The sequence below is a fragment of the Nelumbo lutea genome, chromosome 3 (assembly GCF_056320005.1).
Source record: "Nelumbo lutea isolate HS-2025 chromosome 3, American lotus-T2T, whole genome shotgun sequence".
Taxonomy (NCBI): domain Eukaryota; kingdom Viridiplantae; phylum Streptophyta; class Magnoliopsida; order Proteales; family Nelumbonaceae; genus Nelumbo; species Nelumbo lutea.
The window spans coordinates 31111859-31129362 of record NC_142686.1 but is presented as its reverse complement, the minus strand read 5'-3'; the positions used below and the strand labels follow the sequence as shown (position 1 = coordinate 31129362).

The window sequence follows — 17504 nt, the reverse complement described above, 5'->3', positions numbered from 1 at the left end:
CAACCATATTGTCAAACACCCCCTCAGTTTCTACTTCTGGTTTCTTGGTTTTATGGTGGATGAACACTTATTGTGATAGGCAAATAATTATATTAACAAAAATCTGAAACAAACGGTTCAATACAAGATGGGGAACTGCCCTACCAAATACAGTCCAAATCAAATAGCTTTCGGAATTATAGTATGGGCAGCCATATTAGAAGTTCTAGAGGTATATTTACATGAATCAGAAACCAAAAAAGCTCTTAATAGTCTGAATTTTGTCTATCCAAATATGATATTTCCAGGGAAGAACTGATTGATCTTTCAAAGCAGCAGTAACATTCTTAGCATCAGATAGGACAAGGACTGAATTCCACTGACTATCCTTAGCAAAACAAACTTACTACAGCAAACTTAGGCTGTGTTTGGAATGTCACAACAAAGCAACATTTTTTGTTGCCTTGGAGGTATTAAAAAAAAAAAAATAATACACCGATATCAACAGCTTAAGCCACATTGGTAACCACTAGAGAAGAGCGGTTCGATGTCCTACATGTATGTGGCTGTCAGCTCATTTGACTAAGGTATAAAGACATGTAACTGAGAATAACGAATCAATCCGAGGATCCATGTCCTTTACATTCACTATTTTATTCATGTTTTAGTAACAGAAATACTGTTTTGGGAACAAGGGTATATTCACACATGGGAGGAGAAAGGACAACTGGAAAATCTTTACCATCCATGAAAGATAGCTTGAGATTATGTGACACACTTCACATAAGTTAGAATGCAATACTGTGACTACATTAGCTCTACAGTCCAGCCCATCTTGTCCTCTGAAAGCCCCATCTGTAGACTTGTAAGTGAAGAATAGAGTTGCTGTGACACAGCACCAACGCCAGTCTTCCCATAGGACACCCTGACAAAACAAAAAAAAAGTGTCAATTAAACTATCAATCAGTGGTTCAGATCCTATCTTGTCCTCACGTATAAGGAAAAGATTTCCTACTCATGTCAAGAAGGGAATCTTGCTAGATATCCCCACCTATTGCTTCCACATGATTCTTCTTAAGATCCTCACCTGAAATTGATCTCTTAGAAGAAGAATCATGTCAAACTCCAACTTACGGATTTTATACGCCCATCTTTAAAGACTTGATGGGAGTTAAGAAGGATCAATATAATCAGAAGGAATTTCTATATGGAGCCATGGAACACAAAAATATAATCTCATCAATCAGAGGACAATACACATATCAATGGAGGGGATCGGATTTAGATATATTAACCATAAGGAATTTGTGTCTTCTTAGAAAGTAGGTCTACACTCCCCTTTCAGAGACTGCAATCAGTTAATCATTAAAGTATGTTTAATACTCCAATGTATGGGAATGCTGCAAAACTACTTGTGTACCTTTTTTTGACCTCAGTAATCTATTAGAGGTATCTTTCCTCTCTTTTCCTATCAGGTTCCAAGTTGGTCTAGTGAAAGAACATGCCTTCCTTGCTTGTCACCGATTCCTTGAAGATGGTGTAAATTTCTCTCATGAGTGTGAAAGCTGAAATCCCTTGGCTTCCATTTGCAGTTTTTCCACCCAATCATTATTTCTGGCTCTATGAATTCCTATGAAATGCTGAACTTTTTTCCCTTCCAAAGTTAATTCAAAATCCCTTGTCACGTCTCAATTTAAAGCCTTCTGATGGGAGGTTGCCCACAGTAAGGTCAATTTTGACTTGCTTTGCGGAAGGCAAAATGATTAGTGGCTTTCTCATTCATGCACGATTTATGAAGCAATGTGGAATGTAAAACCACCATACATTCAATGAATGGTTGCCTCACCATTTGATGCCATTTCAAGGAGCTTTTTGTTGTCTACTGGGTATCACCAATGAAAATTCCAATAATGGAGGTGGCATCTAACTCTATTGTGATGGAAGGATAAGTTGTGGAGATGCAATCTCCTGGTTTCCTTTCAAGGAATCTGAACCCAAGGTCTCCTTTCCCAAGACAAGAAAACTAATAAGGCATTGTTAATTGGATTTCAATGCATTTCAACATAGGCAGGCATCTCTTCAAAAAGACATCTGTATGGGTGGGAGTTGTTCTCATTCTCCAAGCCTGAAATAATTAAGTTCTGTGTTGATGGATGCCCATTGGGAACCAATAGACCTATTGGCATCAGAGAATTACTCAAAGACAATCATGATACGTTCATCCTTGGGTTCCAGCAGTGTAGGCTAGGTGACTCTATCAACATAGGTTTTCCACTTTTTTTAATTCTTTTGTGGTCAATAATAGGTGAAATTTCATCAAGAGGGAGAATTAAATACAAGGGCCTCATTTCTGAAAAATAAAGAAAGTAGCCAGGATTTTTTCAGTTTCTTGTGTAGCATTGAAGTTATTATCTTTTTGAAGTAAAATAGTAAATTTATTTTGCTACAGTTTCCTCATTTAGAATATTAAGTTTCAATAAAGTTTCAAAAACTCAGCTAATGGCTGCCAGTTCACCAATAAACAAATTTCTAAATCATGTTAGAATTAACTAGTAGACCATCAGATCTTAAAAAAGAAAAAGAAAAAAAAAAAACAAAGATAGAAGGAAATTACCTTTCACCTAGGTAAGTTATGCTTCCTACAGGCGACACAACCACTGCTGTTCCTGTACAGAAAACTTCATCAGCATCAAGCAACTCTTCTACTGATACAAGGCGCTCCTCAACCTGCATATTATCATCGAGTGTCAAGAAAGGAAATAAAAGATTAGAGGAGAAAATGTGAGAAAGAGGACACACTTGAAGAAAGGAAGATCTTGGGTTGTCTTTGACCCCCTTCACTACTATTAATATGAATCTCAAAAATACACAGAATTACAATTTTTTTTGATAGATAATACACAGAATTACAATTCTACTCTTGCCTACCAATAATAGAAAACAAGCAACAAATAATAACTGAAATTAGTTTAAACCATTTCTACTTTAAATCTCTCTAACACTCCACTTTAATTTGAGCATAGAAATATTTTTTTTTATCAATAACAGTGAATTTATTAAATATTGAGAAATTATATAGCTAAGGAGCTAAAAAATCTTAACTCCCTAATACATCAATGTACACCCAAACCGTAAATCAATTACAAAACAGCCACAAAATAGAGTTTCTGTTCACCCTTTGCCTAGCTAAACCATCTGCAGATCTGCCAATGAGTTTGCACTTCTCTTTACCCATGTACAGCTAACTTCAATGTCCTTAGTCAGCCACTTCTATGCCAATGAGCATAGAAATCTGTTGAGATGTTAAAGTTGCCATGTTAAGGACAATGTCTTATTTGATTTATAGGGTTAAATGTAATTTACCTGTATTAGTATAAATCTCAATGAAAAATACACACACCAATTACTGTTTGCTCTTCTTTCAATCTCTTCTCCTTTTTCTTCTTTCTTCTCTTTTTCTTTCTTTCTTTCTTTTTCCTTTTTTTTTTTCCTTTTTTGATAAAGTCTTCTTTCTTCTCTTTTCCATGACAAAACAATCTCGTACACTGCTTCAATCAACTACTTGCTATTAGAGCAACTCTCCAATCAGGGACTTATTGCTGCATGGATGTTCGGGCTACTGATGTCAGCAGGACATACAGTTTGCATAACCTCCCTGTAGAGAACACTGATGTGGGCCCCACATCTACGGTCCCACTGTGTTCGTAGGGTAGAAGATGTTCTAGTCTGCCTAGGGTTAGCTATTGGTCATTTAATTGTTTCAGTTGTTATTTATTTCAGTCTTATTTTTGCTCTATTTGTTATGTAAAGACTAAGGGCAGATCTGTCCTTTCCATGTAATGAGCATAACCTATAAATATTAATTAAAGTGGCGGTGGCAGAACATTAAGCTTCTGCTCCTTCTTTCAACCCTTGTGTTCTACAGCTTCTCCTCCCTCTTCCTCTTCTTTCCTCTTACCTTTCTTCTTATCTTCAATTCTGAAATCCATTAGGGTTCAAGACTGATAACAGTCCTGAACTTCTACTCTCCCTATAATGAAAACCCTAGTTCCTAACCAAACATGATTCTATACAGTTTTCAATACGAGTATCAAACTATATGGTTGCTGTGTTGGCATTCTAAAGGTTTTTTCTTTGAGAAAATCAGGAAAAAAAAACAGAACTAAAGGTTGAATTGGTTTTGCAATGTTTAGGTGTTTTGGGGTGACTGACTGACTGATGAGTTGACTCAAGTTGGACTGATATTTGTGAACTACCTAAAACTTGTTGATGTGGATCTGTTTTGGATAAGTAATGATGTTTTTGCTACAAAATATTTACCACTGGGCCTGATATATGTTTGCTTCATTGCCAGTATGAGATGAATAAATTATACCTGCTAGTGATGTTTGGTTGACCTTGTTTACATCTATATCTGCTTTGATTAATATTTGGAGTGTTGCTTCTGTTCAGGACTCTGTTTTGAGGTTCGTAGTTTGTTGGCTCCAATGGTAAGTGGTTAGGAACTGAAGAAGGGGACTGCTGGATATTATTTGAGGGCAAGTGATAGCCCAAATATCCAAATTACTGTAGTGAAATTTGAAGGTAGCAACTTCCTAAATGGTCTTAGTTCACGAAGATGTACATTCTAGGTCATGGAAAGAAAGAATACATTACAAGAATGGAGGAGAAACCCAAACCAATGATCCTAGTTATCGTAGATGGGAGCAGAACCTGATAATTATATCATGGCTGACTGCTAGGGACATTTAGGATAGGGCGACTGCCATTATATGCCAGTTGCATGGAGAAATCAGTAATATCAAATAGGGGGAGAAAACTCCAGCTATGTACTTTTCTTCCCTATAATACCTGTAGGAAGAAATAGATCATTGGAAATTTGGAAGGCCCTAGAGTAGAAGGATCCATTGGAATATGGTGAGTAGTACAAGAAGCATATGGAGAAACTCAGTCTGAGTTTTTGGATAGGCTTGGAGTTTACGAGGCAACATATATTAAGTAACAAGCTGTGAGTTTCTCGTTCTCCACTGTATATTCCCTTGTTCAAGGGGAAGAGTCACCACGCTGTTTTGGTGCCTACAGCCTACTCATATGACTAAGCACTCCGCTATGATATCTACTAAACCTAAGTAAAGCAGTGGTTTTGGAGGAATTTAGGTGGTAGAAGGGGAAGATATAGTGTGTGACTATTATAAGAAACCAAAGCACACAAGAGACAAGTTTTGCAAATTGCACCAAACTTAAAATTATCAAATCAAGGTTTAAGAGAATAAAGAAGAGTAATATGTTTATGGCTACTACTTTTGAGACTCTCACACCTCAAGGTTCTAGCAATGAGCAAATGGTTTCCAATGCTGAAATTAACAAACTTAGCTAGAAATCAATAGTAATATGAGTGATCTTGGGTCTTCGTGGTCCATCTATATCCTTTGTTACGTCAAGTAATCCCATAGCTATCATGCTTCTCTACCCACCTTTTGGCTTATTAGTAAGTGTGCATGCGCTTTGCACGTGGCAATTCTAGATGATGATAATTATAGTAATAATATATCCAAAATTTTCTATAAACTTTATGTATTTTTTATTTTTTTATTGTTAATCAAATGCAGATTGCAAAATCCCAATCTGATTACATAAACACCTCATCCAAATATGTGATAATCATATTGAATTGTGAAGTTTCTAGTATCTTGACAGGCTTACCTACTTGGCTAAACTCTTCTTTTTGTAGTGTTTTATCTTTTTGGTGTATCTTTTTTCTTTTGTTCATTTATTAAAAAAATGTAAGATTTAAATAGAGGGAATTGAATGAGGTGAAAAGTAGTAGTTCAATTTACATACAGACTAGACTAGACGATCAAACCATTTGTCCCGGGAACCAATCAGGTCACTGGTTCCATTTTGGTCCCAAACTGCTATTTTACAAAAAAAAAAAAAACTATTGAAATGGTTAGAGAATCATTGACCCAGATGGTTTAATCGTTAAAATGTTCAACCTCTTAACGGTTCTCAGGTTGCTTTTTAACTAATTCCAAATTTTTCATTTATTTTAAAATGGAAGTTAGAAAATAAAAAATTGAAAAAATAAACTTTCATATCTCATAATCTTGTCCAGTTATTCCCAATGGCCAAATTTAGTTAGGGTTTTTAGTTTTTCCATTTTGGTTTTGAGCTTTCTCATTTTTGTGATTCTTTTTAAATTGCATCAGCAAAAATAATTGCAACTACAATGAAGAAATAAAAAAATTGATACAAGAGATGAGAGATTAAATGCTGATCATATATTAAAAATCTGAGATACACCAATGAAGCAAACGATTTGGGATCTAAGAGAGATTTAGAGAGATATAAGAAGACGGAAAACACCAAAACGGTGTTGTAGTGATGGTGATTATGAACATGGATATAGCTGCTGGCAGCGGTTCCTTCTTTCATTTTTCTCACTTCTCAACTTTAACTAGCCACCTCCTTTTCGAAGTTTCACACTCCCCTCTCATAATAATGTATATATATGGTGGACTTTGACCTAATCCAAATCTAATGGTCAAAATAAAAAGTTAGATTATATTTTACATCTTACCAGTTTGACCCACTCAAACTAGATGGTTGAACTACAGACCTGGAAGCCGAAAGCCAAAAGCGATTCTGTTTCCAGGTCGGTTTTTAAAACCTTGATTTTAGTCAAAAGAAAGTTCCACAATCTTATTCATATTTTTAATAGTATTGTAAATATAGAATTATAGATGTGTCCAATTTTTTCTATAATTTTTTTTTTGTATTTTTGTGTAAAAATAATTCTGATGTCACACTTACTTTTTGTTTAATATGATAAACATATGATATTATACATGTGCCTGAATGCTTTTTTTGCAAAATTTATGTATTTTTATATTTTATTAATTTTTATTATTCATTTATGACATTAAAGGTTAACACATTTAACCCAAAAGATGAACTATTTATTATTAATTTTTATATTTCATTTTTTGTCAGTTCTAAATTGTGTATTTCATTTTCATTATCAGTAAAAATAATTCTTGTTTATTACACTTTTTTTTTTTAATTTGATTGATAAAAATATAAAAAATGTACCTAATGTTTTCTACATTTTTACAACTTTCTATATTTATTTCCATTTTAAAAATTTTACTACTTAACCATGACTTCATAGGCTAATCAATTTGATTCAGATGGTTGAATTGCTTAGCCACCACTTGGATAAAGAATGATTTTGTTTTTTGGTCAGCTTTAAAATATATGGGTTAATACTATAAAAATATTGACATAGATCTAATTAGTAGCATTTATTAGTGAAAAATAACTTAAAAATATAGGACTTAATAAGAGAAAATGGGATTTAATACCTTAAGATAAGACTTAATGAGAGGGGATTAAATGAAGTGGCAAGTAATAATTGAAATTACATTTTCAATCCTTACAATTAGAGATGGATTAAATAAACAAATATGACTGTTTTAGTAGCCATTAAAGCAAGCATTAAATCTATAATAAAATGACTTTTATACCCTTTCTCAAACAAGAAATAGAGGATAATTTTAGTCCAAAAAAAGTTTCACACTGCATCCATATATATTATAGAAGAACTCAAATACCTCTTATCACATGATAGGTATGTTGTCTTGTATCATTTCATATCGTCTATCCTTGAGAAGAGATTAAATTGCTATAGATGATGGACCCATACTCCTATACAATGAAGTTCAATTAAGTAATAAAATTTCTCTAGAGTTTGTTCTACATGTTCCTCAATAATATACTAGCCTATCATCTATGAGTTCCTTCACAATGTCCTTGGAAGTGAAAGCAAAGTATGTAGGAAAGAAGGAAAGTCTATTTATGAGTTGAAATAGTTTCAATATGCTTGATTTGACAGATTCAAAGGAGCAATATAGAAGGTCGGGTTTGCTCGGTCCCATGTTGACCAACTCTCTTCATTAAGAGGGATGGTATCTTAGTAACTATTCTGCTTGTCTACATGGGTTACATTGTTATCACATGGAGCAATATGGCAGAAATCTCCAAATAGAAATAGTATTTGGCTATATAATTTAAGATCAAGGACGTGAACTTAGGTGCTTTTTGGGGATAAAAGTTGCTAGATCAATGGGCATTTTCATTTCTCAAAGGGAAGTACACTCTTGATTTGTTGAAAGGGACAAGCAAATTGTGTTAAACTACTTGATATTTCCATAGATCTTAATCACAAGATCTGTATCAACGATGGTTGTATGCTGCTTGACAAGGGGATGTATCAACGATTGGTTGGCAGATTTGTATAAACTATTAGTGTGGTTAATCAGCTAGGTGATAAACAAGGATCAAAATACATCCATAAGCAAGATAAAAACATCTAAGAAATATACAAGAGCAAAATACACATCATGGCAGCTAAATATGATACACAGACATCAAGAGCAGGTAATCTTGTCCAACAAATCATTTTGCAAATGTCATATCCATCTGGCTTCTAATACCAAACAAGCCATATATCACACAAAATAATAGACCTGAAAACTTGTAAAATTTGTAGAGATGTAGAACAATAATGTGTGCTGTTATATTGCTATCAGTTATTTATTGTGGTCCCCACTCCTGCTGTTACTTCTTCTTCTTTTCTGTTACTTTTTCTCATTAAATTCACATCAAGAATTGGACTGGTTACAGTCCTCATTAGCCAACTTGGTATCAGAGCCAATCTAGGGTTTCTCATGTGTGTCTGACCCAGCCGACTGCATGAGAACTTCCTAGGGTTGGAAATTTAGCAAGATCTATCCATCGGCTGATTCTTGGAGGTTACTGGAAGGGTTTAGCAGTTGTCCAAGGATTTGTAGAGTCTTGGAGAGTGTCTGGTAATCAGGAAGAATCAGAGAAGAACAGGAAAGTTCAAGATTAGGGTTCAGACTGGGATTGGAAGTGGCGAACAGGTTTTTCTGGGTAAGTTTTTATTTTTCCTTGAGATCAATACCAATCAGAGATAGATCAGACCTATTTGGAAGGAGCGGATGAGAGATTTTTGTTTTCTTAGAGTTTTTATTTTTGTTTTCTTAACCCTACGACCAGACCTGACTGTTAACAATTTTCTGGGTGATTTCTAGACCAGTTTCAGTATTCCAAATTGTTTTCTGAGTGATTTCTAGACTAGTTTCAGCATTCCAAACTGTTTTTTCTAGAGAACATAACCTTTTCTGGGTGTCAGACCTATTTGGAAGGAGCGGATGAGAGTTTTTTGTTTTCTTAGAGTGTTTTTATTTTTGTTTTCTTAACCCTACGACCAGACCTGACTGCTAACAATTTTCTGGGTGATTTCTAGACCAGTTTCAGCATTCCAAATTGTTTTCTGAGTGATTTCTAGACTAGTTTCAGCATTCCAAACTGTTTTTTCTAGGGAACATAACCTTTTCTGGGTGATTACCAGATTTGTTCCAGCATAAAAGTCTCTTTGGGGGCGGGGGGGGGGGGTCTTGCAGAGAACTGGTTTCTTCTGAAAAACCTCTTATAGAAATGGCAGGAACTGAGTTTAAGACTCAAGGGGAAGGTCTTTTGGGGGCGGAAACATGGCATAAAACAATTTTCAGATTACAACTATTAAATTTGATGGTTCTAATTACTTGGAATGGGCTCAGTCAGCCATGATGGCAATTGGGGGGCCGAGGGAAGTTAGGCTATGTGAATGGGGATGCAAAGAAACTAGCCAAGGAGGACCCTCATATGCCAAATGGGTTCAGGAGAACTATTTGGTCATGACTTGGCTGTGTAACTTTATGCCGCCTCATATTAAGCGAAATTACTTGTGGACAAAAACAGCTAAGGAGATTTGGGAAGTGATGAAGGAGACCTACTCTCATCCACTCAATGTTGCTAGGGCCTATGAACTAAAATGTTTAGTAAATAATCATAAGCAAGGGGAGAAGCCAATCTTAGTTTGCTTCTCCACTTTGAAATCTTTATTGCATAAAATTGATCACTTAGAAACCATTGAGTGGGAAAGTTAGAAAGATTAAAAAACCTATAGAAAGAGTGTTACCTTATCTCAGGCCTATTTTGAGGGGATGGGAGATCCATCATATGGATGGCCGAACCCTGCAGGAAGGTTGGGCGAAATTTCAAAAATTTATTTACTCCCACCTGGGAATCTTATTCCCAATTTAAAAAACTGCATTTTCAAGGTTTGTTCTTGTAACCAAACCAGACCAAATCTGAAACCAAAATAAGGGAGGGATATACCTGATAAGGAATCCACGCAAGAATGCTCCTCCCAACGTAGGTGTTCACACTCAAAGACGGTACCAAATCCTCCCTCCACTGAAGATGACACAATTTAGGGTGAGGCAGGATCAGCAGGTAGTTCTTCACCAAGAACAAGTGATTCTTCAACAAGAATTGAATAGGACAGTGAGCACATCTTCTAGATTGTTTCTTTTGGCAAGAAACAATATCGAGATCCAATCTTGATCCAATCCAAGAACTGGAGATCAAATAGGGTGGGGCGGCAAGAGTAGGAAGAAATAGAGCAGAAGGCAAGAAAAGTCTAATTGTTTTGTCTTCCCTTTGTATTCAACGAATGTGTCTTTGGAGGTTCGCCCTGCTCTCTTATTTATAGCCTTAAAGAGAAAATTTCCTAATCCCATTAGGAGTTTCCTAATCCAAATCTTTTATTTGGATTTGGACTCTTTAAGTGATAAGGATAATCCCTTATCTTATCTGCAGATAAAGATCAACCTTCCTAATCAAATTAGGAGTTCCTTTGATCCAAATCTTTATTTGGATCTGGACTCTTTAAGTGATAAGGATAATCCCTTATCTTATCTGCAGATAAAGATCAACCTTCCTAATCAAATTAGGAGTTCCTTTGATCCAAATCTTTATTTGGATCTGGACTCTTTAAGTGGATAAGGATAATCCCTTATCTTATCTGCTGATCCAAATCTCAGATCCGCCCCTATTTAATTAATCTAATTAACCCAGTTCGGAATGGGATTTTAGGCCCATTAAGCTTTCAGGCTCACTTCCACTTTAATGCTGACTAGCTTGGCTCTCTTTGTATGGTGTGGGATCCTATCATTGATCTACACATCAACCACATGGGTTCAGCCTAACCTCTGTTACAAGGCCTGACTGAATTCACTGTTGAATGCAGTGAACCCTTGAGTCCATCACTATGGGCTCTTAATGGGCCCAACATTTACACTAAATGGTCCTTGGGTCCAACCATCTTATGAAGGCCCAAGGACTGTGGGCAGATGCAAGATTAGTCCATTAGGTATAATCCTCAATGGTCTTACACTTAACCTCTTAGCCCATAATGATCAAACACTGCCCGACAAGAGAGGACCTCTCCCTCGGCTGCAAGGTGCAGTGCTACACTCTCTACTCACATGGATCCTGAGAATTAAAACCTTTTGCAAACATTTTGAAACCATAATATATATATGTATATCTCTATATAAATATATTTTTCAAAACAAATTTCAACGGTTGAAATCAACTGCCGGCAGTTTAGGTTTCCATCAGAGAGAGTGCATCCCCGATCATTCACTTTGTCCAATAAAGGGGCTGATCCTGTCACTATGAACACCCACTTAGGTGAACTCTCGGACTGTCCCAACACACCCAAGTTTTGATCCCCTCTAAGGATCTCACTAATTGGCATATCAAAGACGGCCTGATCCGACACCTAGTGCAGTACCATAATCGAGTCTAGGGGTCAGGTGTAACATTCCGGTTTTGCCCATCTATCTCCAAGGTCCAGGGCAATACTGGCAGTTGCGACAAGCACCCCAACCAACTTGGCGGCACACCAGTGTTAGCCTTGGGAGGATAAATCTCCGCAGATCTATCCAACGGCTGTGAAGATTCTAAACTAACACGAGTCTCATATGTGTCCAGTTTAAGGGTATTACATAGAAACACACCATAACAACATGAATCAAATATGTACTTTATTCATTTACAATAAATGTCATAATGTACATCATGCTGAATGAAGCTAAGGGCATACACTATGTAACATATTCTCTAGTGCACAGTGAAGAAAGTAGGAGAAAGGTTATGTTACGGTTTCAGCCTATGGAATCAGCTCTAGTAGTAGTGAAACAAAAAGCCAAAGCATACAAGGAAAGGGGCATAAAGAAGGAGGATAAGAGCGAGTTAGTTTGTGGCCATTGTAAGAAGTCGAAGCACACCGGTGACACTTGTTGGAAGTTATATCCACATCTAATTCTAGCAAAGGTCAAAAACAAAAAGGGGAGTGCCAACATGACTATCACTACTGATGGTGCATTCTTAGCCAGCACAAGAGCCACATCGCTAGACACTTTAGTTGTTGTCCTAGCTGCCCTGACTCAATTGGATAGTGAAATTGGCACTTCAGCCCCCTCATCTCAGCCACTATTACATCTTCTACTCTTACTTCAGCATTTGCTCATTCGGGTACAAGAGCATCAACATATCATGTTTTAGGCCCAGGTAACAACGGACCTTGTTGGGTCATAGATTCATGTGCATCTAACCATATGATAAGTTGATCTTCTTTATTTACCACTTCTTGTTTATCCTCTGGTAGAGATAGAGTATCCATTGCTAATGGATCCCTTGTTCCCATCTTTGGGAAGAAAGACATTAGACTGTTTGATGCCATCTCCTTGTCCTCAGTTTTGCATGTTCCGTTCCTAAACTTAGTACTAATATGTTGTCAGTTAGTAGCATCACTAAAAATCAAAACTGTTTAGTGACTTTTTTCCCTAATCGGTGTGTTTTTCAGGATCTGGAGACAAGAAAGGTGATTGGGATCGGCCATCAGACAAATGAAATCTACCTAATTGAAGGGTATCTACATGAGGAAGATAAAGAAGTTGGAAGGTCTCTTGTTTCTTAGTCTGTGAGTCAGATTATGCTTTGGCATAATCGGTTAGGTCATTTGTCTTTAAGTCTTTAAGGAGTTTGTTTCCCAATTTGTTTGAGTTAGTTTAAAAGGAATAAAAGAAGTACTATTCCTTTTGAAATTGTGCATACTGATGTTTGGAGACCATATCATATCACTACTATGGGGGGATACAGATACTTTCTGTTGTTTGTTGATGACTATACTCATTTCTCATGGGTTTATCTTATGCACTATTGAGATGAGGTCCTTACCTTGACTTGGAATTTCCATCAAATGGTTCTGACCTAGTTTGGAGTCAAAATCAAAATTTTTAGATCAGATAATGCCAAAGAGTATTTTGCAAAACCTTTGGCCTCATATTTCCTTGACCATGGGGTTATTCATCAGAGCACTTGTCCCTGTACACCTCAACAAAATGGAGTTGCTGAGAGGAAGAACATGCATATATTGGAGGTAGCTATAAGCATTATGCTAAACTTTAGTTCTCCTATACATTTTTGGGGGGATGCTATCCATACAGCTATGTATCTCATCAACCGGGTTCCTTCATCGGTCCTAGATATGAAAATTCCATTCAACCTTTTATATCTCAATAAGGACATGCTCACTATTCCCCTTAAAACTTTTGGATGTGCTTGTTTTGTTATATTCTTGAGCCTCATCGTTCCAAGTTTGATCCTAAAGCTTCCAAATGTATTTTTCTTGGGTATGCACAAAATCAAAAAGGATATTGTTGTTTTGAACCTATTTCTGAGAAACGGTTCATTTCTATAGATGTCACATTCTTTGAGGATGTTTCCTATTATCATAGAGTTTCTTCTCAGGGGAAGAGTAGTGAGATGGGTTCACCTACATAAAACATTCCATTATCCGTCCCAATCACTAAAGGGGAGTGTAGTGACGAGTGTTGTCAAAAGTGTAGGGATTTGAGGGTGTTTCACAAGCGGTGGAAACAAGTTGATTTCGGTCCTCAGCAGTCCAGGCCAACTCCAGTTTCCTCTGCGGCTCTAGATCCATGTACCACAGTTCCTTTACATGCCACTACAGATGAGATACCTCCCATTCACAGTTGTCGAGGTGACACCTAGGCGGGCGCCTAGGCAACTAGGCGGTTTTCCAGTTTCGCCTCGCCCAAACGCCCGTAGTTTGGTATACTAGGCGACACCCAGAGACTTAGGCAGGTGCCTAAATCCAGCTTCAGTGCTTTTTTTTTTTTGAAAAACAGGGGCTCCGCCCCTATACACCTCGTCCTTCTTCCAGTCCAGATCCTATTCTCTTCCCTTCTTCTTCTTCTTCTTCTTCGAAAAAAACAGGGGCTACAGATATCAGGTATGTATATTTTTCTACAGCAGTGAGGCTAAGAAAACAGGGGCTCCACCCCATTTTTTTGAGCAGTTACAACAACTCAGAAAACAGGGGCTCCACCCCATTCTTCTTCTTCTTCTTCTTCTTCTTCTTCTTCTTCTTCTTCCTCCTTCCTTCCTAGTTACTGGCTTCCTGCACTTATTATTTTTAACAACCGAACCAACTCCCTTCCTAGTTCCTAAACTTATAAAATAGTTTAGGTCAAAGTATAGAAATCTATAGATTAACATATTTATAGATTCCATTGCCTAGGAGCCTAAGCACCTAGACGCCTGGGCGCCCCATGGTTGCCTAGCCTCGCCTAGTTGCCTTGACAGCTATGCTCCCATTACTAAGCTTAATGAGATGCCTTCCATTATTGAGCCTTCTCCTTTGGATGATCTTGATCTTCCAATTGCAGTCCGCAAAGGGAAGCACCATTAACTTCATCTATAACACATTTTATTTCTCAAATTTTGACTTATGATCATTTGTCTCCATCCTATAAATTCTTTTTGGCATCTATTTCTACTATTTCCATTCCCAGGATAGTGCAAGGGGCCTTGTCAATACTTGAGTGGAAGGATTCCATGAAGGTAGAAATGGATGCCCTTCTCAAAAACAAACATGGGAGTTAGTTAATCAACCAAAAGGGAAGAAACCGGTTGGGTGTAGATGGGTGTTTACAATGAAACATAATGCTAATGGCTCTGTTGAGAGGTATAAGGACAGATTAGTTGCAAAGGGGTTTACAAGACTTATGACATAGACCATTGGGAGAATTTTGCACCGGTAGCCAAGATGAACACTATCAAAGTCTTATTGTCTATTGCAAAAAATTTCTCGTGGCCATTGTTCCAAATGGATGTTAAAAATGCCTTCTTCAATGGTGATTTGCAAGAAGAGGTGTACATTGAGTTACCTCTTGGGTTCTACAGTACAAAAGCAAGGAAGAAAGTTTGTCGGTTGTATAAAGCCTTATATGGATTGAAACAATCTCCAATAGCCTGGTTTGATAAATTTAGATTGGCTCTTGGAAAATTTGGCTATGTCGAAGCCCAATCAGATCACACTCTTTTCATTAAGAAAATAAACTCCTCTTTGACTCTACTTGTTGTATATGTAGATGATATTGTGGTGATAAGGAGTGGTACCCGTGAGATTGACTCTCTTAAGCAACTGCTTCACTAAGAATTTGAAGTCAAAGACTTGGGAGAACTATGTTATTTCTTGGGTATTGAAGTAGCTTGGTCCAAACATGGGATTTTTGTCTCCCAAAGGAAATATGTTCTTAATCTTTCGGAAGAAATTGGGAAGCTAGGTGTTAAACCTACGAATACACCCATTGAACAAAACCACAAGATAAGGGCCGAAGGTGGAGAGCTCCTTGAAGACAAGGTTATGTTTCAACAGTTGGTTGGAAAACTTCTTTATCTTTGCCTCACATGACTAGACATTTCTTATGCAGTCATTGTAGTTGGCCAGTATATGCATTCCCCTAGAACCACTCACCTTCTTGCAATTGAGAAGATTCTTGCTTACCTGAAGAGGTGTCCAGGTAGAGGCATACCCTTCAGAAATAATGGTGACTTGAAAATAGAAGTTTACAACAAATGCTGATTGGGCTGAGTGTATTGATGACAAGAGATCTACTTTTAGGTATTGTGCTTTTGTAGGAGGAAACCTTGTCTCTTGGAGGAGTAAGAAACAAAATGTTGTAACCTTGTCTCTTGGAGGAATTGGGAATTGCTTATGAGAAGCCCTTGATGTTGTATTGTGATAATCAAGTTGCAATTAACATTGCCCATAATTCGGCACAATATGACATAACTGAACATATTGAGGTGGATCAACACTTTATCAGAGAGAGAGAGAGAGAGAGAGAGAGAGAGAGAGTTACCTCTCAAGAAGTGTTCTTCCATATATTGCCTCTGATATGCAACATCACTCTTCACCAAGGCAGTTACAAGGACCAAGTTGGAAATAGATTTATGCAAGTTGGTAATGACAAATATCTATTCCCAACTTGAGGGGGAGTGCAGAGATGTAGAGCAATAATGTGTGTTGTTATATTGATGTCAGTTATTTATTGTGGTCCCCACTGCTGTTGCTACTTGTTTGTTGTTTCATATTTTCTGTTAGGTTGCTGTTAGTGATGTTAGTTATTTGCTTATGTAAGCAGTAGGGGCATTAGTGTAATTGTTGCCTTTTTTATGATGTTACTATAAATAGTTGAGTGGAGCGTCAACTGTATTCTCTTCTTCTTTTCTGTTATTTTTTCTCATTAAATTCACATCAAGAATTGGACTGATTACAGTCATTAGCCAACTAAGTTATATGGATACCTCCTTTATAGCTGAATTAAATAACTACATGTAGAAATATAAATGAAATCCCTATGTGGGGAAAAATAAAACTGAATTTAAGCACAATGAACTTGGTTACTTAAGGAAAAAAGAAAAGGAATACACAACCACTACTTTCAAATCTATACTACAAAAATATCCAAAGAGAAATATTTGTTAGGATATGAGAACAGAAGAAGGCTGCTACTTCTGTCTTTGCATGTAGCACAATAAGGGCTAGGATGCTATCTGTTAACTGTTGCATTGCATTTTGGAGATTGAAGATATGAAATGGACCTGACCTAAGGATCCTACCCACTTAAAGTATTACATTTGTTCTGGAGAACCAGGAAGGAGGAAAGAACCACTGATCCAAAATACTTCTGTTAGTAAACCCTAGCAGATTCTAGGTTGAAGTAGAGAAGAAGAAGGAAAAGAGAAAGAAGAAGAAAGAAAGGTTCGGCTAGACTAGAAGAGAGTCAAAATCACTCTTCCCTAGCTGACCCACTTGTATTTATTCAAAAAACATAGTTACAGGAAAGACCATTTTGTCACTCATAGAAGATGGGGCACATAACTTAAACTCAGATACAATAGACCTTTCACTCTCAAGTAGATAATCCAAAATGACCAAAATACCCCTGACTTGAGCATTCTAACACTCCCCCTCAAACTGGAGAGTATATATCATATAGTCCCAGCTACAAATGTAATATATTCTTCCCCGAGACAATCCCTTTGTGAGAAGATCTGCCCACTGATTTTCTAAGCTCACATGAGATGTGGTTATCACCCCACTTATCACTTTATCTCTTACAAAGTGACAATCAACCTCAATATGCTTAGTTCTCTCATGAAAGACGGGATTGGAAGAGATGTGAACAACAGCTTGGTTATCACAGTATAGTTTCATGGGTTTGTCAATTGAGAAT

General features: G+C 36.9%; 1 protein-coding gene across 1 annotated transcript in view; it reads right to left on the bottom strand.

The window, feature by feature from the left end:
- Positions 1-339: 339 nt before the first annotated feature.
- The window catches only part of LOC148864009 (branched-chain amino acid aminotransferase 2, chloroplastic-like), a 58688-nt gene continuing 41523 nt past the window's right edge, over positions 340-17504 (bottom strand). The window contains exons 9-10 of the mRNA XM_088980947.1: positions 2594-2706; positions 340-904 (exon numbers count right to left, since the gene is read on the bottom strand). Of these exons, the coding sequence (XP_088837073.1) occupies positions 787-904; positions 2594-2706 (231 nt within the window). The 3' untranslated portion in view covers positions 340-786. The remainder of the gene's footprint in view (positions 905-2593; positions 2707-17504) is intronic.